General features: G+C 38.5%; 1 protein-coding gene across 1 annotated transcript; it reads left to right on the top strand.

The window, feature by feature from the left end:
* Window positions 1-818: 818 nt before the first annotated feature.
* LOC306751425 (AF4/FMR2 family member 4-like) lies at window positions 819-22,223 on the top strand (the record flags this gene model as incomplete). Its single annotated transcript, XM_079234991.1, has 21 exons — window positions 819-1,050; window positions 1,217-1,573; window positions 5,695-5,749; window positions 8,903-9,023; window positions 9,122-9,706; window positions 11,755-11,796; window positions 12,781-12,867; window positions 13,661-13,694; window positions 14,469-14,523; window positions 14,837-14,984; window positions 15,115-16,146; window positions 16,227-16,315; window positions 16,454-16,682; window positions 16,861-16,955; window positions 17,314-17,377; window positions 17,485-17,621; window positions 17,739-17,810; window positions 18,558-18,651; window positions 18,797-18,834; window positions 18,920-19,158; window positions 19,880-22,223. The coding sequence occupies 21 exons, from the start codon at window positions 819-821 to the stop codon at window positions 20,002-20,004; spliced, it is 3,930 nt and encodes a 1,309-aa protein (XP_079091117.1). The 3' UTR covers window positions 20,005-22,223.
* Window positions 22,224-23,296: the final 1,073 nt, after the last annotated feature.

Raw genomic sequence — 23,296 nt, 5'->3', positions numbered from 1 at the left:
CTTTGGCCAGAAAAGTTATTTAATTAAAGATCAAAGCCTGGCTGACTATATACTGACATTTGATTTCCATAATATGTGCTTTTATATGCATTTTTAACAGCAGCGTTCTTATTTCTTATTGTTTTCCCTTACAGGTCTCTTTGAAAATTTCTCATGATTAGTTTTAGTTTTGTCATTTTGTTATATGACTTTACAAAGTTACCTCACCATTCACTTTTTCACAAATACTTTACTACTTATCAGAGTGATCTATCACCTCAAATCAGTCAATACATTACGATTAAATGTTTTTTGTGTGCTTTTGACATTGCTAATCATTTGTATCAACTTCCTGATTTCTCGCCCACAAATTATTTGAATAAAGATGATTAAAATGAACAGTTTTTTGCCCTCATTTGTTTTTCTTTGCAACATTTATATTGCACCATGATTCTTGAATATTATTTTATCCCTTTCTTATCCTTTTTTATGATTGCATGCCTGCCAGACATGTCTAGTCTAGGAGGGAGGAAAATAGCAGAGGAAGATATTTTGGCACTGCATTCCAGGAAATTGGACGCTGGTCAGGGGAAGAGCAACATATTGCGCACTTCTGAGCAGACTTCTCCGTTTTCAGTTGCTCTGCATGTGTTTGTTCTCAGGGCTGTTATAAATCTTTTCTTTGCTGCAGTGGAACCTTAACCTATGATTGTCAAGTTGAGTGAGCAAAATATTGATCCTGGTCTACAGTTAAGCAACTACTCTGCAAGAGGACGGCAAGATCTGGGCCAATAGCTCAACATTGCCAACAATTTGATGTTCTACTGACACTGGACAGAATGTCAGGATTTTTCAATGCGTGGGTGTCTTTTGGTATATTCTACCCCCTTCTGCTGGCGGCTGTAGGGGCAGCTGAATGTTCAGAGAAGGAAAAGTTGATCAACCCGAGGTCTCACAAGGTGTTGACGACACACCTAACGAGCTGTTTGTTGGATTGCACTTTTATGACTTTCCACAAGAAATTGGAACTTCGGGACAATCATAATATACGGCTTCAAGATTCCAAGGAAGGTAAGGAGCCTTTTCATCTCTAGGATGGTTCACTCTTTGTTAAAACATAATAATACTTGAACTGAATGTTAAGAAATGATCAGTGACTTATCTCCTCCAATACTGTTTAATTTTGCATATAAAATCTGCTGTGTATTGGCCTTCACAAAATAATTCATCTTCATAGGAAACCTCGGGGAGTACTGTTGGCCTACGGAGCTCCAGTGCTCCATCGGAGACAGGTTTCTGCATGCCTACGTGGTGTTGCCTGTGAATGTAACTGCCGTTGGACATGAGCAGCTAGAAGTCAAAGCCACTGACCAGACTGCCACCACACTGCTCGCACACGACAACCCCACCACGATTGCAGACATCTGTGGCCTCCGATACGACGTCACGCCACACTTCAGCACGGAGAGGACGGAGACGTTGTTCTGCATACAGGTGGTCGCCCAGGATGATGTCCTAGGGGACAGGGTTCTTCGATGTCCTCCCCTTCTGGTCACCTTCTGGCAGAGGGCACAAGTTCAGGCCAACCAAGAAGGCAAATGAAATCTCAGTGATGGAAGAAGTACTCATATCTTTTACTTAAGTGAAGGTACTAATCCTATAGTGATCAAAAACTCGGTTACAAATAAAAGTCCTTAAAATGTTACGTAAGTGAAATAATCAGAAACAATGGAAAATATTAAAGGCAGGGTGGGTAATATAGAGCTAGATAAAAATAAATAAAAATGAATGCAGCGAGCAGCATTTACTCCAAAAGTCGTTAAATTTAATTAGAGAGTCGTCGAGTCAAATGAAAGATGGCTTAATCCTGAAAATTGTTGCCAATTGATCATCTCGGATCTGTACCAAAGCATCATATTTTACAAACTCTGCAGATGTTTTTTATTCAAAACTCTTAACAAAACAAGTAACAATAGCGGTCAAATAATTGTGGTGGAGTACAAGTACCTCAAATATGTGTCGTACAGTAGTTGCAGTACATTTATTTAGTATACATTCCCATTGTATAATCCATAAGCATCACTGACCATCAATATTTTACTTGTTTAACGTTAAGATTGTTACCATACTTAAAACCTCATCTGTATGAGACAATCTTGCTTGCATTATTACCATAACCCGTAACTGTACCAATAGCAACTGTCTTCTCGAGTTGAACTTTCCCCTTTAAGTTCTTCTGTGTGATAAATTTAAATTGTATTTGACAAAATACATTTTTATTGACTGTATTTACTTGTTGCAATCATTGATTAGCTTATATATCTCTGTTGAGCAGGATATTGTGAAATTGATACCGTATGCATATCTTTTCTTTGTCAACATTAGTTATCTCATGATATGGTTTTCTGTTTTATAACGATTTTTTTAGAATTTAGAATAAATGATCTGTCTTTAGGTTTGATTTATGTGACTTTAAATATTATGTTTTAGTTGTGAAGGTATTTGATGGCATTGGATCATACAAGCAGATGCGGGTAACTTAACATGTATGAATTAAGCTTTGTTAAGCACAAAGAGATGTTTATGGAAAATCAGAAATACCTTTACTGGCCAATGCGCGCACAAACGAGCAACTTAACTTTTCTGTTTTTTGCATCTCTCTCAATGTGCACAGAAATAGAAATAATAGAGACAGGGGGAAACAAAGCTGGTTAGATAAACATTGAGAATAGACAGGACTGTTATATACACAATTAATGAAAAAAAGATGTAAATATTAATAATATATAACACATATAACAAGCACCGACAACAAGATAAGGAATAAAATGTTGATGTACAAGCCAAATGCTCTGTAAGTTGAAAATAATACAAATTGTGCAAATAAGTACATTTTGAATGGATATATAGATGTGTGAACATGGAAAGATGCCTTTATGCTGCATATGTATTGTGTAGGATTTATTTTGACAATGACAGATGATATGGAAATACTCAAAAGAAATTATGCATTATAAACTGTAAAAGTACGATCTACAATGGCAGCACTGGATATTTCATTGTTGGAGGATTATTGATGGTGTATGACTGGTGTTAAGTGTTCAAATCTGTATGACATCATCAGTGCTCTGCTGGTTTAAAGACAACCAAAGTGATGCAAAAGTTCTCTGTGAAATGAAGGATGTAAATATGATATGTTAATGAGTATATGTGTTAATGACAATAAATCTTTTTTTCCCCCTTTTTCAGTCACATGTTTATTGTGCTTATGTTTTTGACTATTGAGAAACATTCAATAATATGATTGCGACCTTAAGTAGAACAGCAACCTACTATTGTTAACCCAATTCCCATTACAAATAATGGAGAGTAGAATAAGTTTACACTTACATGTGCTGCTTCGGTAAATGCACATACATTTATCAAGAAGGAGTTCACCTGCTCTTGGCTGTGTGTTGGTTGTCTGTTCTACTCACAAGAAACAATGTAGTGACACCTACTGGTTATCATTTAGAAATAACAAAAGCATCAGACTGCAGTCCTGCACAGCCTCAGCCTCTGGATGGCAGGCTTGTCCCAGAGCAGTAGTGTGTGTTTCTCTGCGTGTCATGCAAAAAGCAAAGTGAAACATCAACTAAGATCTTTGTGTTCTTCAAACACAACAGAAATGCTGTGTGTCATTGACCAATCACGGCCCTCGATCAGTTTTCTGAAATTTACTAACTTAAACCCCTCTGATTTTTGCAGCTTCTTTGGCAGTGCATTAAGTGTATGCTATATATACTGCACTAAATACTGTGTGTTCAATGTCTAAATTCACATATTGGAAATTGTTTCAAGAAAAAGACACCAAAGTAATGCTCTTTTTAATTTAGGTTAGTTAGTGTTAAATAGGTATATTGTTGTATATTATGCATGTCATGATCATAGGCCCTAATCTTGAACTACAATCTTAAAAGTCGAATGTTCAGCTTGTTCAGCAGTCCCGAGGCTCCGGTTAGGTCTAAATGAAGTAAGATGATGTTGGTGTGCCGTGCGGGCAGACAGCCAGTAGCATAACATAACTACCCAGGGTGAGTGTCCAATAACAGGCCTTCCTGCACAGCCTGCACTTCAGGCCTGCATTAAATCATACACGTGCCGGTGTCAGTGCTCCTAGAGCAGCAGTGTCTGCTCGTTTATTTTATGACGCACTCCTTCAGCACGTTCATCCTACATGTTTGGTTGAAATGTGTTAAATGATTTGTGTGTTGTTGTTGTTGTTGTTGGTGGTTTTTTTTTACAGCAGCAGGCTAAGCTCTGAAACCTACATTACAACCACTGCCAGTTTTGGGCTCTGTGTCATCAAATCTGAACTCATGCACCAAAACTAGCACCAAGGTGACATAGTGAGTCAGAGTTCATGATCTACTTCAGTGTTTCTGGACATGCGAGTGCATCCTTGCCAGAGGTCCTTCTTTTTAGCTGTGAACAAGGTAAGAAAATAAATCATGGACATTGTGTGTACTTGGTCTAATTTGTGTTTGGCCAAATCCTAAAAGTAAACGTGCTTTGTGCTGTATTTATCACACAGTTGCATATATATCCACTATTCCTGTTTACATTGAATTCATAATTAAATGGCACATAAACTAAGAGCAGACTATTTTCTTATTAGTACATATTTGTTCTTTTAGATAATCCTGTCACATGCTGCATCTTAATGTTACCATTCACCATTAAATGCCAAGTGACCACTGTGCTTTTCAAAGCAGGACAGGAGATTGCCCGACCTAAAGTCATGAAATATATCAATACAAATAGTCTACAAAATTTTAAAAAATCCCAAAGTCCCAAAATAAACTGAAAGAAAGGTAATTCTGCCAGGTCATCATAATGGACTACCAGCAAAAATGTGCTTTAAATAAAGGTACTAATTCTTTCAGTTATAGGAATTGAAAACAGACAACCAAATCTTGCTTAAAACAAAGCATCTAATTTCATTAAGGTTTAATAGCTTTTTAATGAACTATAAACTACTTTTTTTAATTGGTCGTCTATATATATCTACAGTATGTGTGCATGATTAAACATCTCTGCTATTGTAATGCATGAAACACATTTTTATTTATGAAATCTCCCCTTTTGTTGTATTGTATCTTCTTTTATTCGTCTTAGAAATTACTTTATTTTTCTTTAGCTGTCAACAAGTCACTTGAAATGAAGATAATCTGTGAACACGGGCTTTGACCCGGCTTTTAAAACTTTAAACGAGGACACATACACAGCAGTCTGTTGAACAAACACATCTAATGACAGATGACTGTACCATGTCTCTCACGCAGGGGGAATAGTGTAAAGTTTGGATAAACTGTCGCGTTGAGGTCAAAGCGGTGCATAATACAGCTGTTAATGGACTCTTTTGTTATATCTACTTTGTATTTACTCGTATAATAGCAACACAACTGCTTTAGCGACATGTTCTGACAAGCTTGTACTGCATTGAGTATATAAAACTAAGCTTGGTCCCCGGATGGCTGAATAGAGTAGAACAATCCAGTAGAGAGAGAGAGAGAGAGGGGTAGAGCGAGGGGAGAGAGAGAGAGTGGACGACCCAAACACGGACGGTTAGCAGACAACTATCAAACAACGACGGCCTGACAGCCATTTAATCAACTATTTAGAAGGGGAAAAAATGTGACGAAGTGAGAAGAACACCTTTCCGGGGACTGTCAGAAGCACATGACAACTTCGGCCGCTGTGAAAGGCGCGACATGGCATCTCAGTCGAGGTAGGCAGGAGAGACCCGCAGCTAGCTGCTAGCTTCGCAGCCTGACAGGGTAACTGCCGTTAATTAGCTCGTGTCGGTTTAGCCGAGCTCACGGGTCGCGCGCTTGGCCGCAAGTAAAAGTTTTAATTTGAAACTCTGTGAAAGTATCGGAGAGAAAGGCGGTGTTATTATGCATTATTTTAGCTTTCACAAGCAGTTCGAAGAAGAGGTGGAATCAGCTGGAAAGAGGAGGCTGGTTGTGTGTTTAAAAAAAAAAAAAATTCCCCATTTTTTTTTTTTTTTTTTTTTTAACCAGCTGGTTAAAGGGAGCTGCTTTGTTTATGCAATCCGTTTTATGTGAATGACCGTTTAGCTACGTGGTTAGTTTTAAGGTAAACGTTTACTAAAACGTGAATTTCTGCAAAACCTCATCCGTGGCGTTTTGAGTAACTTAGATTTCGGATAACTAGTTTGACAACAATAGAAAACTGGGCTGACTTTTCTCTGTGGCATGTGTGTGTGTGTGTGTGTGTGTATATATATATATATATATATATATAACTAGTGTTTTGCTTATCAACTTTTCGGCACAATAATGCTCATCTTCATTCTTATTTACTAACACAATAATGTGGCATCAACTGTCTTGCAGGCTGTTAAAGTAATTACAGTTTCAGATTAATTTAATCTGCTTGATAGCCAGAAGGGTAGGAACTAAAGCTCTATTGCAGACTAATTAAAAAACTGATTGTTAAAGTTTTAAAGGCAAATAAATGTAGGATATAGGCTATAGCTTTAGGTTGTTACTTTGGGTTGCTCATGCATTTCATGTGATATGATGGAAAGAGCAGAGGAACATAGAGATTTAGTCTCTGCTTTCAAACAAATACTATCGGTGTGTTGTCAGAGCAGATGTACTGTACCAACATATGATCAAACTAATTTACGTAAATTAAAACATTCATCTGGTAAGTATGCTCTGGCAGCAATATTGTGCGCAAAGTTTGTGTTCCTTTTTCAGAAAGGTGTCATCAGTTTTAGAAAGTAGAGCATCATTAACACAGCTTATTAATTTATATATATATATATATATATATATATATATATATATATATATATATATATTATATCGTCTTGCACTTGCTAGTTTATATAGGGGCTGTTATCTAAGGATACTTTGTATTATCAATTCATTTATCACTAATATTTTAGTGAATGAAAGTCCATCAGATAAAAAGGCTGTCTTCAAATGACTTATTTTATCCAATGATCAGTCAATGATTGGTAGTTTTAGGGACAGTGCACCCCAATATATTTTTGCTGTGAGTTGCCTATTTTCTGAGAGATTGGCCGTAGAATTTCAGGGGACTATATGGAACTCTGCTGCACTCAAAGTGCCAAAAATAATAATACATTTGAAAAACTCATTACCATTAAAACTCTTACCAGAAATCCTGACCCGGTTGTGACCTGGAGGTGGAAACTTAAAACATAGAAACATAGTTCCAACATGAAAGTATTCATGCAGAGGGTTGATTCCTATTTTAGGTTTATTCAAATGTTTACGAGATGGCTTGATTGACTGGTCATGTTGTGAAGTGGGGTTACTTTTTGCTTTTGCACGCTCTAATATGCGTCCTCAGATTTTGTGCTTTTTTCTTGCGTTGCTTTGAATATCACTGTGTAGTAGCCAGTTGTGTTTCTCTGAATCTGAATGATGTGCTTTCCTGAACAAGCAAACTTATTTTTTCACTGATGGAATATATTGTACTACTTTGGTCTCCCAGGGTTTGATGCTTCTCTCCTGTTCGGGTTTGACTGTTTCAGTACCAGCACTGCTTTCTTTTGGGGGTTATTCTGTGATGTAGACGGGTTGTCTTCTGACCTTTTTTATTCTGCCATTAAGGTTTCTGCCATTTGTCATCTATGATTGGTGAATCCGTGCACTTAAAACTCTCTCATTCACCTCGGTGAAAGATTCTAAACAAAGAGTACAGGGTACAACAAATTATAATGAGTTTTAAAGATGGGATAATTGCCCATCAAAAATAATTGATATTGGTCCAAACAGATTAGGGTTGAGCTTGTCTGTTTAAATATTTGTGTATGTGAGTAATTATTAAATGAGAGGTTAACCTGATAATAAAAAAAAGTAGTACAGTTACTAGACAGCCTAATCAATAATTCTACCCCGGATATTGCAAACAGTAGCAGTTTCTAAGTACCTCTGTAAATTGTGTGCTTGTTACATCATCCATATGTACAATCAACAACATGTATGCTTCATGTTTATTCAAAAGACGAATGTGTAATTTAATACATGCACAATATGTTGCTTTATCCCTGGGGAGTACTGCGACTGGGCAGTAACAGTCTGTGTTGTACTGGTAGTTTGGCCAGTTTCTCTGCTCCATTAATGAGTAAGTGCTCATCTGTTTGGCTTAGTCCCAAATCTGTGCTGCTCCACTTGTTGCCATGGAAGCATCCCATTGGGCATGCTGCCAGTGAGGATGATCAACACTGTATTTTGGGACGAAATGTGGATAAGTGTTAAGTTCACTTTTAATATATTTAAAGTTTCTAAACGGGGCCTGATCCATGTGGCCTGAGTTGTTCCACATCCACAATGCAATTTTACTATAGTGAAAGCTATTTTGGTCGTTGGTATCATATCTGCACTGTTAATATCTATATGAAGTCTGCATGGGTTACATGTAATCCTTCGGGGCTAGAGAGAACAGATGTGAATCTTGTGGTGAATCCTCATGGCGTCTGTGAGTCTAATTACACTTGTCTGTTGATAAGATGGGCACTGTCTTCTCCCATTAGACCCTGCTGCTCTGCCCCTTGGGTAGATAAGTCTGGGATAAGATGCCAGAAATTTGCGCTCAAAATTTTCTAGTTTCTTTAGCCAAAACTGATCTTATCATTGAGGATCAGTCACATGAATTGTTTTGGGGTTTAATAGTATATACACCTGACATATAACACTCAGAGCTGTATACAAAAAGCAAGCTGTATTGAGAAATGGAGCATGTCACCAATTTCCCTTTTTGATATTTAAGACACCTACTACGTCTTTTAACAGGGTCATATTTAGTGTTGCAGTTCGAATTATGCACTTGTAAATGCAATGCTGAATGAAGATATGTCTTTCTTTGTAATGTTCTACAGTATATACAATGAAGAAAGGAACCGTCTTCGCCTCCGTGCATGGGAACAGAGGAACCAAGATACGAGCCAAGCCAAAGAACTCATCTCTGAGAATGTGCCGCTCTTTGGGGTACCATACAAGGTAAACCTCTACATATCATGAGTTGCATGCTATAATGACGACACAGGAAGGAAAAGAATAGTTTTGTAAAATTAAGTGTTTACCTCTTCTTTTTGCAGACAAACAAAGGGGATGAGCTTTCCAATCGAATTCAGAAGATGCTTGGCAGTTATGAAGATGTGAATGATCCATATCCCTTTGCTATTGAGCCTTTGCCCATTCCCGTAACCTTATCACAGTTAGATCAGGGTCCGCCAAACACAGATAAACCAACCAAGCCTCCATTCCATAACCAAATTCATTATGTGTCCGAAAGTCAGAAAGCCCCATCTAGTAACGGTTACTCCTCTCAGCCCGTGAGGACGTCCGCTGCCTCTTCTCCTAACCATCATGGACATTCATCCACTTTCTCAAATGTCTCCACTTTTAACCTAAAACAGTCCCCCAACGACACGCCTCTGTCCCAAGCAAACAAGGGTAATGCACTACCTTCCCAGACCTTCCCTTCACTCCTGTCGTCAAAGCAGCCCAGCGTAGTCATGACTAAGAAGCCAACAGCGTATGTGCGGCCCATGGATGGTCAGGACCAGGTGGTCAGCGAGTCACCTGAGCTGAAGTCTTCACCAGAGCCATATGTACCTCTACCGGAGTTAATCAACAAATCTGATCTAGGCAAAACGAAGATACTGCCACCATTTTTGGAGGTGAGTACATTGTATGTGTATTTTTACGCTTTGTTTTTTGTACGGATCAAACAAACAAACAAACAAGATATAATGTGTTAATTAATGAGCTTTAGAGGTGGATTTCTTATCACTAGACAGAAGAGCTCTTTTCCAGTCTTTATGCAACGCTAAACTATCCGTCTTTGGGCTTTAATTTGGCATTCAGCATTCTGATTGGTATGGACTTTATGTAACTCAGTTTAAACACACGTATTCACTTACGTTAAAAGCAATAGATGTAGTAACAGTGTTGAAATCCTGACGCCATCTCCAGACCAGCCGCAGCCATCAATGGGCCTCAGTTTGTGAGGCTGAAGACTGTAAACCCTCACTAGTCATGGGAACCTGGATGGTCCAGCTTTCCTTTGGCTCTGTATGCTATCATTTGTTGAACACTAGAGCACTGCTATATTAACATGTAGGATATCAAGTACAGTATTGTGAAGATACTCTAGTATCTGCTTTTTTGGTTTTGCTTGTAGTATATTTTGCCCTTTAGATATAAATATCACTGAGTCTATTGTTTGGTGCTTCCAGGGACTACTTATTAATTCCCAGAACGATTGTTTGGGCTATGAATTTATTGTGAAACTCGAGGATTGTGCGCCTGCTGATATCAGGGTGTTCTCTGAAACCTCTCTATAGTTTTGATATTCTTCCCTGCCTGATCAGGTGTGTGCGTGTGCATGTACGTATGTGTGACCTCAGCTGCCTCTGATAACTTCACCCCTGGGCTCAGCGGCAGAACAATAAATGAGCTTTGTCACCAACTTACATAACTGCTCTGGGGGCCCGTTCGCTCTAGCCTTATCTCAAACACTGTCCATTCAGAAGGAAGGACTGAGAGACAGGCCTGAAAACAAACTGAAAGGCAGCCTGTTGACCCATTCATTCACACACAGTATTTATCTGATGTTAAGGTCGGCCCACGTTGCGTCACTCATCTAGTGATTGAGACGTTAGTGGTGATGTAGTATAGGACTGCATTATATTCATAGATGTTTGTAATATTTTGTTCTCCCCCATAAAGCAGAAAGTAATATGTTCATTCATAGGGTGCAGGATTTCTAAGTTGGTCTCTTGTCTTTTCTTTATTGGCAGCAAAGTTTTTTTCAGTTCCTATAGATCAAAGTGTTTTTTGTTTGGTGTTTAAAATGCATCAAATACAAAGCGAATTACAATGTTGTTATATTTCCTTTATGTATTTACTTTGTCAATATTAAATGGAAAGACATATGTCAAAAGGACAATTCATGAACATTTTGTATGTAATAACGGATTAATTCAGTTATTCCATACAAAAGGTTAATGGACTTTTTTACATTAATTTTTAGTGCAATATTAAAAAAGAAAATGTGGACACTTCATTTTGGTATGGACAATGTCGCCATCTCAAGAGAAAAAGCCTCCCTGCAACTCTTCATAAAAATGTCAACTTTGCATTTAGTATTGGGAGGTCTCTGCTGCTCTCTGCTGGACAACACTTAAAAATGCAATACAGGTCTTCACTTAGTGTTCTGTGATGTGCTTTGATTTTAATGTGGAAAATTGATAATCAATGAAACAATTCAGTTATTAAAGAAAATGGCTAATTATTAACCTTCGTAAAACACATGTATAAATTAAGAGAAAATACATAAAACGATGTGTATTATACTAAACTTTTCTTGAGTTTTATTTAAGTTTCGGTATTCCTACAGATGATTTGCCATAATGTAAGTTTCAAGATAAATGACAGCTCTTGTATTACATTTGCCAATGCCCCTAGATATGACTATGCGGTTGAGATGTAATTACATTCACTGCATGCAGTACTTTGACAACCAGGAATGAATAATCCGAGATGAAAATGGGGGATAAAAACAGATTTAATGGGGATTTTATTTATTTTTAACTTAAAATATAAATGGATTGCTCTGTAAAGTTGTAGCCCTTAACAAATCGTTCTATATTTGTTCTTCAGGTTATAATTGAATAACGAATTTTGACTATCTTTTTGGAAATAATTATTCCTTTCCTTTCTACAGACGAGGTCAAATGAAGTTCTGTGTGTCCAGGATATCTTGAGGGTGAGTCCAGATGTTTGCATTCTTCTTTACAGCTGGCTTTTGTCACAATAATGGGAATATAACAAGGGATTACATACATTTTACATTTTGACTTCAAAACTTGTTAGTTTAGACAAAAATACATGGTTACTGACTCGTATATGTAGCCCACCCACGTGCATTCATATAGAGGCCTACATTTGAACAACAACTCAAGCATTTAAGTCTACTTGTACTTAAATATGTTCTATATCCTGGATGTCTGTAGAACAGTGTATTTTTTTCTGCTTTTACCATTCGTTAAATGCAATGCACAGGGACATTTTTACTCCTGCATCATTGATTCATTTTACACAAAATATTATAAATCTTGAACTAGATTACCTTTTTAGAATGTTATAAATGTCAAGAAACACTGTAATTCAGTTTACTAGTCACATAAACAATAATTATGCTAGGTACTTAATGATATAAATAGGAGTAGATGTTAAGGTAGGTTAAGTGATATTTAGAAAAACAAAACAGATATTTGATAGTTAGATTAATAACAATTAAACAAATTTTGTTTTCCTGTTGACAAAAAACATTGAACAAACGGCCTCACAGACATTTTGTATTGCACAAAAAGCAGATGTTCGGACTGCTGTAGTTAGTAGCTTTGCATAAGAATACACATTTGGCAAATTGTGAAAAAATATTCTTTGGAAATAAAATAGTTTTATATGAATTTTCTTGACTTGATTGAACTGGTTGACTCTTGCTGCTCTTTCTTTTCCCGTTCCTCATTTACAATATTTACAACCTATGCAATGTAAAGTTCTCACTTGGCTCCTTGTCTTTGAGTTGCAAAGAGAGAAACTATCATGTGCTGTCACCAAATCCAAAATGGATAGCAGGAGTACACCTGCATGGATTGTTTTTTGTATATAGTGGGATGCCTGTTTTGTAATTGGGCCAAGTCTGTAGGCTCCTAGCACATCACACTCTTTTTAATCCTCTCAACAGGAAATGACCCACTCGTGGCCCCCTCTCCTGACAGCTATACATACACCGAGCCCAGAAGAACCCTCCAAGTCCCTGTTCCAAGCCAAGGTAAAATCTGACTTGATGTTATGCTCACTGCAGCTGTCCATGTGTATATAAAAAGAGGGATCTTGCTTGCAGTAATCCTGCATCCTTCCTTCGTTACCATCTTTCGATGAAGCCCACATATTGAGGATTCCTAGTGACGCACAAAAAATTACTTCCAACGTTCAACTAAAGGTAGTCTACGTTAGCTAAATCAAGTGGGAACCTCATCAGTGCAAACATCTCTCTCTGATTTACCAAATTCAGGGTTTATCTCTGTGGTGTGGTGGATAGATACTCAATGCTGGTTGGCTTTGATGCCAGAACCAGTATGTTAGAAAAACTGCAGCTGTCCTTATATTTAGACAATTCCCCAAACGCATTCATTCTCCCCAAAGGATGAACCCTTTCCTTGTGCGTGCTTAATGAGCTTTCACCTGAGGTAAAATTGTCAGCTATACACAAGAAATGGACTCGCCTATGGCTGAACTGTGGGTATTGATTTTCACCCACCATCAAACCAAATTTTCTAATTTGCACAGGCTATCTCCATAATGTAAGATTAACAAATCCCTATGCAATTTAATGAATATCTTCATATTTAGAAGGAATAAACCCTTTTGAATATAATGACCCCAGAGCCTTTTATCTCACACCACTCTTGGGTGAAATGTTTTATCGCTTCACTAATGCGTTTGGTCTAAGATGAGGGAAAAAAAGTCAGTACTGATTAGATAGATAGATCCAAATGTACAAATCTTAATCAAACAAATGTGTGACCCAGGTAAAAGCTTGCTTGTGTTTTGTGTCTTTACAGGAAGCAGAGCACGTCTCTTCATGTCCAGGAAAAAGTGAGTAATGAGGAAATAAAGCAAAGTACAAGGATAAACATGATAATAAATATAAATTATATTACTCCTTCATTGAAAATCGTATACAATCTTATACAAAATAAAATCTTATACAATCTTATAGAAAAGAGGAGCGATCTGTCGCTGGTAGCTGGTTCTCATCCATCACTTCTGCTCATTCCTTTCTCCCTTGTGTTATCGTGTCTATTCTTTGACTTGTAAGTGCTTCTGGCTTTAGAAAATCTGTCAGCACTACTGTTGCCTGGTTGTTGAAGCATCAGAAAATAAGTTTACAAAAGGGTGCAGTATTTTGCCAACATATACTACATATACTTACTAAATACTTGTATAATGCACTTAAATACAAAAACACCTATTTGTTAATGTATTGGCCATCATAAATGTAAATTATAGCAACAATTCAGGACTTTAATTAAGAGTAGCAACAGTCATATAATCTTTGCTTCTGGAGATGAAGCTGTAAATCAAACTTATTGGTTTCCTTTTTACGAAAATTAAGCATTTGATTGTTTGTTGAAAGCGATTGTAAGTATAAGTTGTAAACGGCCTTTGGGACGTCTTTAGCATCACTTTTAACTGCAGGTTAGTTTTTTAAAGTTGGGTCTTTCTGTTTAATAAATGGTAATCTGTGAAGTTATAGCTAGTTAATCAGAACAGTAGTTCAAACATGCATGGGAGCACAATCCACATTTGTGTAAGTATTGTTTTCACAATTACATGAACATGCATTAATGCCTTTGCCATTTCTATCAGAAAACTATGAGACTTCTCCTGCAGATCCATCCCAGCTCATCGAGCAAAGCTCAACGTAAGTGATTTGGCTTTTTCTTGTTGTAATGTAAATTGACATTGAAATCTACAAATTTGAGAAACCATTGAAAAATATGACAAAAACAATCAGTAGCTTAATTATTTATACCTTTTTGAATTAAGCAACTAATTGATAATTCTCAAATATATCTCAAATTTTCAGAGAAAAAAGATGTGTAGAGTTATTGAATTGCAAGTAAAAAACAAACAAATCATTTCTCAAACATGGTCATGTGGGCCACTGTGTTTATTTCATTATAACTATTAAACTTCTATGTAATATCATTGTGTGTGTCTGTTTGTGGGCGCAGTAGTTCATTTGAAGCGGCACATTCCAGAGTGGTAGAGTCCGCCAGCTCCAGCGATTCAGAGAGTAGCTCAAGATCGGAGTCGGAGAGTGAAGGCACCATCGAGGAGCCACCTCAACTCCCTGTGAGTGCCTCCAACGTCAAAACCGAGGTAATTTTCTGCTTGTCCACTTTTGTACATATCGTTCATATTAAATAAAGGACACATAACATGCATTCTCTGAACTGTTTGCTCCCCATTTTCTAAAATCACAATATTTGTGTCCTTTTTTCTTTTTTAGCTTGATGCTCCAGCAGTGACCCATGGTGATTGGCAGTTGGGGAACTGGATTCGGTCCAGCCAGCCGAACGCCGGCACTGAGAGTCAAAGCGGTGCACATGCCTCCGAGAGCCCTGCTCACAAACAGGCACCGCCCACTCAAAGCTTCAAGCTCTCACCCAGCGTAGAGGTCGCCGAGCCCACCAGAGAGTCCAAACCTCAGCTTTCAACTCACCAGAGAGAATTCACTGATCGGGTTGCAAAGCTCCAGCAGCACAGCGAAAGCCCTCGGGACAACTATAACCATCAAAGTAGCCAAAAATCCCCCTTTGGTGGTAGCAGTTCCAGGAAACTATTGAACAAGCACTCGTCAATACCAGAGAAGGCAAGTTGCCCAGATCGCACTGAAGCATTGATCAGTGTGAAGTGTGAGGAAGTTGTCTCCACGCAAGACAAAGAGCCCTGTTTCACAGATAGACCCAAGGTAAAGACGAAAACAGGCCATAGCAAGAAAAGGAAGGATAAAAGTGACACTAAAAGTGACACTAAAAGAGACGGTAAAAGGACTTCTAAATGCACGTCACTTGACAAACGGAAGGTTGGAGAAGAGCCTGAAATCACAGTGGTCCTGTGTGGTCATTGTCCATCATGTGGTGTGCAATATCCTATGCCCTGCTCCTGCCTCACCCAAAGTCATGCTCAGCCTGACCTGCTGTCTCCAATACGACTACTTAGAATCAATAGTAGCAAAGAAAAGTCTGAGCCCATCTGCCAGAGGGGGACAAAGATTCCTCACAAAACAACGCACAAGAACTCAGAGAAGACTGGACAGATAGCCAAGAGTTCTCGTGACCCCCAAAGGCCTTCTAGATCTCTGCTGGTGAAGATTGATCTGAGACTCCTCTCAAGAGTCCCCCCGACCCCAGGAAACCAGCAGGAGTTCCCCAATATTGCAAAGAGATCAGCAGTGGTGATAGAGCAAGATGGAGGGAACAGGGATGCTTCTACCACACACAAACTCGCCAAAACCAGCACAAAGAGTATACCTCAAAATGTGAGATATAGAGGTCTGTTCTAGTTGGCATACATGTACATAATAATCTTTATAACAATATGTGATTTGCTGTCTTCTAGGTTGAGGTAGTCAATGCAACTCTTCCCAAGAAGAAACAGAGGCTGGAAAACAAGAATACCTCATCAAATTGTGCTTCTGTCAAACTGGAGTAGGTCCCCTAAATCAGAGGCATCCCGTATTTTTTTTATTTTTACCAGGGATAACATCAACGTTTTTAAAATGAAGTGTTCTTTTTGTTTTGGGAGTGTGTCAGATCTCAACAGCTCTCCAATGTTGTTACTTACAGACGTTCCTGCAATTCAAAAGATGACCGAGAGCAAAAGAAGGCAAAGAAAAACCCTGTTCCTTTGCAGCAGCCTCTGACGCCCAAAGACCCTGCTAAAGGCCCAAAGGTGCACAAACGCAGTTTTGGGGAAACCCAGGAGCCCAGTAAGGAGGCTGTAAAGCGCAAAGAGTCTAGCACAAAGCACAAGAAGAGCAGTGGAAAGCACACAGAACACCCACACGTTGAAAAGGTAAAAACATACCAAGCTTATATATGTATGCATGTGCATTGCTTTTTTCACAGGACAAGCTTCTGACATTTCCCCTACTTTTAGTGATTGTAATCAGTGAAAAAGGCTTAGTAATTAATTATTACATGAAAAGGAAAACCATTCAAATTGTAACCAAATGTCTGCATTGCAATCCTAGCAGAAGCCACCAAAGAGCAGCTTCGACGTCCCATCATCTTCACAGACCACCAGGGAATCTTTGAGCAACAGGCCCTTGTTCAGATTAGAGAACAGGTAAAATCAGTTTTTAATTTGTTATGTCCCCAAAAAGATTGTCTGTGTCCGAACCTATTTGGATTGTGTCAATTTTTTCCCGTGGAAAAAGAAAATTCACCCAACAGAGACTTTGTTATAAGCTCTTACTCACAGACATTGTTGGTTTTAGCATTGTATCAAGATCTTGCTAAACTTTAAAAACCACAGAAAGTGCTTGAATTATTTTCAAAGTATGACCAAATGAGCCTCACACTCATCATTTAAGACACATTTTACACACTGAGATGCTTTATAAATATGATGATGATTTACAAACTTATTTTGTACCAGCAATGACAATTTCTGTAATGCTTTCACATATGTATTTCTCCTGTAGGCAGTATCCAGTGAAGCATTACATAAAGGAGGCCAAAAAACTGAAGCACAAAGCCGATGCAGAGGTAGGTTCTTCCTTTTGTTTGTGTTTAGATAATTTACTAAAATGACTGCAGTAATACAAGTAACAAGTAGGCCAGAACCTGTATTTATTTTTGCTTTCTTTCTGTAGTCCGATAAGCTCAGTAAAGCTTTCAACTACTTGGATGCGGCCATGTACTTTGTTGAAAGTGGCATTGCCATGGAAAAAGATCCACACATTTCAATGTCTTCCTACACTATGTTTGCAGAGACAGTGGAACTGCTCAAGTACGAACCCACTTTTATCATTATTTACACGTTACATTTCAAGCTGTAACATGAACGTTTTTGCTTCAGAACTGAATTCATGCATTAGTTTTACCGCCACATTCTCCACTCTCTCAGGTTTGTACTGAAACTTAAAAATTCAGTGGACGTCTCTGCTTCACCTTCAGAAAAGGACTTTTTATCTTTGTGGTAAGGGGTAGATTATACTTCATGTGCTGTTTCTCCACAAACCTGACTGTCTCATGAGATTACATTACAGATTTATATTTTGTCTCTTCTGAAGCTTTATGTTATTCTTGAACCTGCCACCATCTGTTTTGGTCTTTGTCTAAAGATAAGAGATTTAGAGACTTGGATTTAATTGGAATTCTCATTTGTTCTCATTCATTAATGTCAGAGGGACGTTTATTTTAACTCCATTTTAATTCTGTACAATGTAGGATGGAACAATTGATAAGACGAGAGCAATTTGTTGTGCAGGAACTCTGCAAGTTAGTGTGGATGCATACGAAAAAGTTGGGGTATAGTTAGTATGTTGAAAAGAGTCGGCTTGGGCACCACGTGTGCTGCTAAAGTGCAGAAGTATGTTTAAAGTAGTCAAGTGTCTAATCTTGAAAATTTTCCAAAGATTTGATAAAATAGGGTCACTGATAAATTCATCGTATGGTGTGCCATTAAATATTTTAGTATAGTATTTCATAAAAAGTCAGTACAGAATGCTTTAAAAAGTTATGATGTAGTATGTCATTGTACTTTGTATTAAAAGTCAAAAACTAGGTTTAAAAAACATCATAGTATGCCATCAAAAATGTCCGACGGTCATAGATATAACATGTCATAGTATAGTTCTTCATAAAAAAATGATCTGTTCTTTGTTTTGTCCAATGAATCATGCACATTCTGAATGCTTTAATAACACGTGATTGTGTCTCGCAGTCTGAAGTGCCAGTCTCTGCTGCAGATGGCCATGTTTCGCCACAAACAAAAAACTGCACTCAAGTATTCAAAGACCCTCACTGATCACTTCAGTGTAAGTATTAATGCACTGCCTTCACTCCTGATTGCCAGTGTAATTGTTATGCAATTATTTAGGTAATTCCTAATTAACATATTTGATTTAGTAGTTTTAAAGAGAACCTATTTTGTTTTGCTAATTAAATGTGGACCTCTTTCAGAACTCCTCAACTCCCAATCCCTCTGTAGTAACATTAAAGTAAGTCATTTAGTTTGCACTTACATTCATTCACTCACTGTTTGGGCAATGGGCATATTGTTGTAAAAAGTCTCCATCTCTTTAGAGTGACAGACACCCCGTCCTACACCCCCAACATGCCGTCTCCAGCCAACACATCCAGCAGCTCCGGTCCCGGCTCCAACCTCAGTGTCAGTGGGTTGGTTTCTGACTCTGTCGGTAGCACTGTGCTAATTCCCCAGGCCATTGGACAAGTGGCATTCACCTACGTCAACATCACAATGTTATTCTTGAGCGCTCACGACATCTGGGAGCAGGCGGAGGAGCTCGCACAAAGAGGCAGCGGTAAGAACGGATGAAAAAGAGACGCTGTTGTCGTACCTTTTTTAAGCTACGGGCAGAACGCGACACGGACCTGAAAGGCTCTGATGTTTGTAGTGACACCGCCTTGAAATAAAATCATGGATGATGATTATAGCATTTGTCGTGAAGTACGGTAAAACTAGGAAATTAAGTAAATGAAATCTCAAAAAGCAATTACTATTATTAACATACAATCACAAACGTAAGTTTTCAGGAAAGATTTAGAAGAGCAACCTGAGCATACTGTTACTCAAACAGTCTGGAGCTTTTATCTAAAAGCAAGAGGACCTTCTCTAGACCTGCTAAATAAAAGGAGTGACGTAATCTTGGTTAAATGTCTCAGCTGAACTAAACATGACACTATTTCAGTCAAATTTTCTCAAAAGACAGCTCTGACTCTAAACCTACATTACTGCCTTTTTCTATTTATTAAAACAATTTTTAACTATTAAATAAGACGCCTCGCAGTCTAGATGGCATGAGGCCAGAGGGGGTCATTTTGATAATAATGCTAATGTTTGGACATCCAGTAATTACTTTCAGCTGTGACATAGCCGGTACCATCATTGTATGTAATGTGTCCTGTAAAAATAAATATCTGTAAAAGATGGATTAACCCAACAAGTGTCCTGCTGTCCGTGTTGATGTACTGCTAATGATTGTTTTTGATGTATAACGCTTTCAATATTTCTGTACGTTTCAGGTATGCTGACAGAGCTGGACACAGTTATAGGCCCGTTGAGCCTCACGTCCAGTATGAGCTCCATGGTCGGTTACACGAGACAGGGCGTCCACTGGCTGAGGCTGGACAGCCAAAAGGTAAAGTGACCAACAGGCTGCTGAATACCTGCAAACCCTTCAGGCCGCCTGGCTGTACCTTTACTTCACCTCGGTGTGCTACGCTCTGATACCGATCTGGACTGTCCCTCAGGCTTGTGCCAGTTTTCTCTTCTTCACATACTCATCTCGTGGAGAAGAGAGACAAACCTCTCACGTGACGTGTGTTCTTGAGGGCGCCACACCGAACATTGTTATTTATTGTTTCCCTCACGTCCACTTCGGTGTCTCTCACTTTCTCTCTTGCACTTTTATGACATAGGTTTCATCTGCTGTAATCCACATCTTTCATGTCTTGTTAGTCAGTCATTGTGTTAGAATCTTTTGTGAGTCACAACTCTACATTCAGGATGGCCGCGCATGAAATATAACCTAAAGTGCCATTTGGTGGCACCAGAATCCTCTGCTGCCTTATCATGTGGTTGTTGCTAGTTCTGGCACAGATTTTATTTGTTATTATAACTTTTGTTATTAATAATATACTATAAGGCACCATACTCATTGTTCAAATGTATCATGATTGTTTTATTTAATTTCTCTTAAAGAGAGATTAAATGTCCCTGTGCAGTCCGAAAGATCTGTTTTTGATTTGGAGTCAGGGATTTTGTATTTTTTCCTAAATTTAGCATTTTATTCCTCCAACAAATCAGTGAGGATGCATGACGTCATTACTTATAACATTTGTACTGGTAACGCGGTCTGATCCCGACAGATAAAATATGGGGGTATTGTTGCAAAAGGGACAATCTTTTTCAGTTTTTCAAAGAATGTTGCCATGTTTACGCAGCTCTGGTTGGATCGAAACGCGCCACAATAATAATAAAAAAATACGGCATACTGTTGATTTAGATGTTGGCCCTCCCAGAACTGAATACACGTAGGTTGAATTATGAATAGCCTATTGAGTGTTACTCATAACAAAGAAAAATGATGGTGATTTTCAGGGGAGACTAGCTAGGTTCAGTCTTTGATGAATAAAAACATAATTGCATATCGGGTGTAACTGTAGAATCGGTGAAATTTTAAGTCATTACCGTTTCTTCGTGGTCATCTTGACTCTCGTCTGCGTCGTAACGGTAAATACCTGAGAGCTGAGCGACTTCGGTCTCTGATGTCACGCGGTTTTGTTGACATAGCGGTTGAAGCGGGGGGATTAGTTCTTCAGACCAAAGAACATTCGATTTTATCGTCATCCTGTTTAACAAAAAAAAAGGGGCGGAGATCATTTTACACCCCTGACTTTCCTCGGGTATCGAGGTGGATGTAGTCGTTGACATTGGCCGTGTTCGTCAGTTTGAGTTACCGTTCAAGTAAAGCGGGACCAGCACAGTCTTTCACATGAAACTACAGTAGTTTTCCCTTTTTTAGTTTCTGCACCAGGAAGCTGCTTTCCTCCGTTTCCCACACTTTTGTTGAGTTGCATTGTTTCCTGAATGTGTGGGAGTAGAATAAAAGGCCAAACTATATCTAAATAAATGCACTTTTGAGTAATTGTAGTTCATTTCAGAGGTTCCGGGGAACAGCAGGACTGTGCTCGTCTTTTCTCTTGTTCCTTGTAACTTTGAGTCAAAGCAATAAAGCATCAGTTTTGTTGGTTCAAACTTTTTAGTGAGGTGTTGATGTAGTTATTGCAGTTTCACAGGGGATACAACAATAATCAGTATGAAATAGTGATGTGGGAAAAGAAACATTGCTTTAGATTATCTTCGACATGAGTACCATTGTGATTGAAACGTTTCGCTTGTTGATTCAGTCGCTGTGCATTTGCACGATAAAAGGGCTAAACGAGGATCACAAGAGTGTTCCCGACTTTATTTTCCTCGCATATGATAAAGTGATATTTTTTCAAGTAAGGAGCGAGCACACTGGTGCCATGGCATTTGGGATTATTTTTCTGTACCAATCAGGCTTCTGTAGAAATAATCTTTAATGTTTTCGCACCGCAAACGTCTGCACGGCACACAAGGCCATTCATAAATAGTTCAACTTCAACTGTTGTCTTTTGCAACTTGCGGCTTTCTTTCCATCAATCCTGGATTGCTGGTGCTTCCTTTATGAATTACTCTGCAACAAGTTTACACTTCTTGACAAATAATTATTTACTGGAAAAATGTTCAGAAACATGTTGAAGGATGCTTTTTTTTCCTTTTGTGAAATATGTAAAGAATTTGTGTTGCAGTGTACAAAGATGAATAAACACTGGAAATTAATGTTTTGTTGTTTATTGTATTTTTTTCTCTCAAAGGAAACAAGAATTACACAATTTGGTGTTGAAGGTCATTAAATAACTGAACAGTGAATTACATATACAACTTTTTTAAACTGCTATTGCACATGTATTGGTGTATAACAATATATACTATACAATAGAGTTGAATCTTAAAGCACTCTGGAGACTTTATCATTATCACTGATTTATTAAAAAAGAAAATTCAATGTACTGTACAAAACTTGAGTGACGATTTATGTGTCTGATTCTTCTGCGAAATTGGGGTTGCTGAAAGCCGGCTGCAACAGAAGAACGACACAATTTAGCATTTCCATAGAAACATAAACTTGTGTTCACACCCGACCATAACAAGATATCGATAACTTACCACATCAACGAGAGTGGTTGTTCTGGTCGGCAGACTCAGGCTGCTCAGTTTATATCCCCGGACACTGAAGATGTAGAACAGCAGTCCAGCGATCAAGCTGACGATCACGATGGCTGCAAAGACTGCGCCGACTATCACCCCACTATCTGTATGCACAAATACACCATGTGTCAGCACGCTGTTTACATCTTAATAGCCTGTAAAGCTGCTCAACATTCAAATAACACTTACTGTTGACACCTGGACTATCAGTGGGGAAAATTGGCTGACCGCCATCATCTGTTGTATAGTCTGAAAAATCAGGTTTCACACAGAAGCTGTTAATCTGCTACTGTTTATTTTCCAATTTGAATCTTTTCTATCTCCTAAAAGCTCTGAAAACTGAAATGAGCCTGAAGTCCAATATTCCAATGTCAAAAATAATAATACAAAATTAAAAACCGATTCCTTACACTGGCGGTGGCGGCATGCGAAGCCTCTCTTCTGCAGGCAGTTGTTGTCATTCCAGCGCCCGTCCGGGTACATCTCCACACAGCTCTCCTCGCCCACTTCCCCGGGCTGTAGGGCTGCATTGGGCTCACCGGGAGCCCAGTTTAGGAAGCCCAAAGACGTCCCATCTGTCCAGCCCCAGCCAACTAGAGAATCATACATACAAATATACCATTAAAGACTACTTTCCCCCCGCC

The sequence above is a fragment of the Taurulus bubalis genome (genome assembly GCF_910589615.1).
Source record: "Taurulus bubalis genome assembly, chromosome: 19".
Taxonomy (NCBI): Eukaryota; Metazoa; Chordata; class Actinopteri; order Perciformes; family Cottidae; genus Taurulus; species Taurulus bubalis.
The sequence above is the reverse complement of the archived record's forward strand: the minus strand, read 5'-3'. Positions and strand labels throughout refer to the sequence as shown.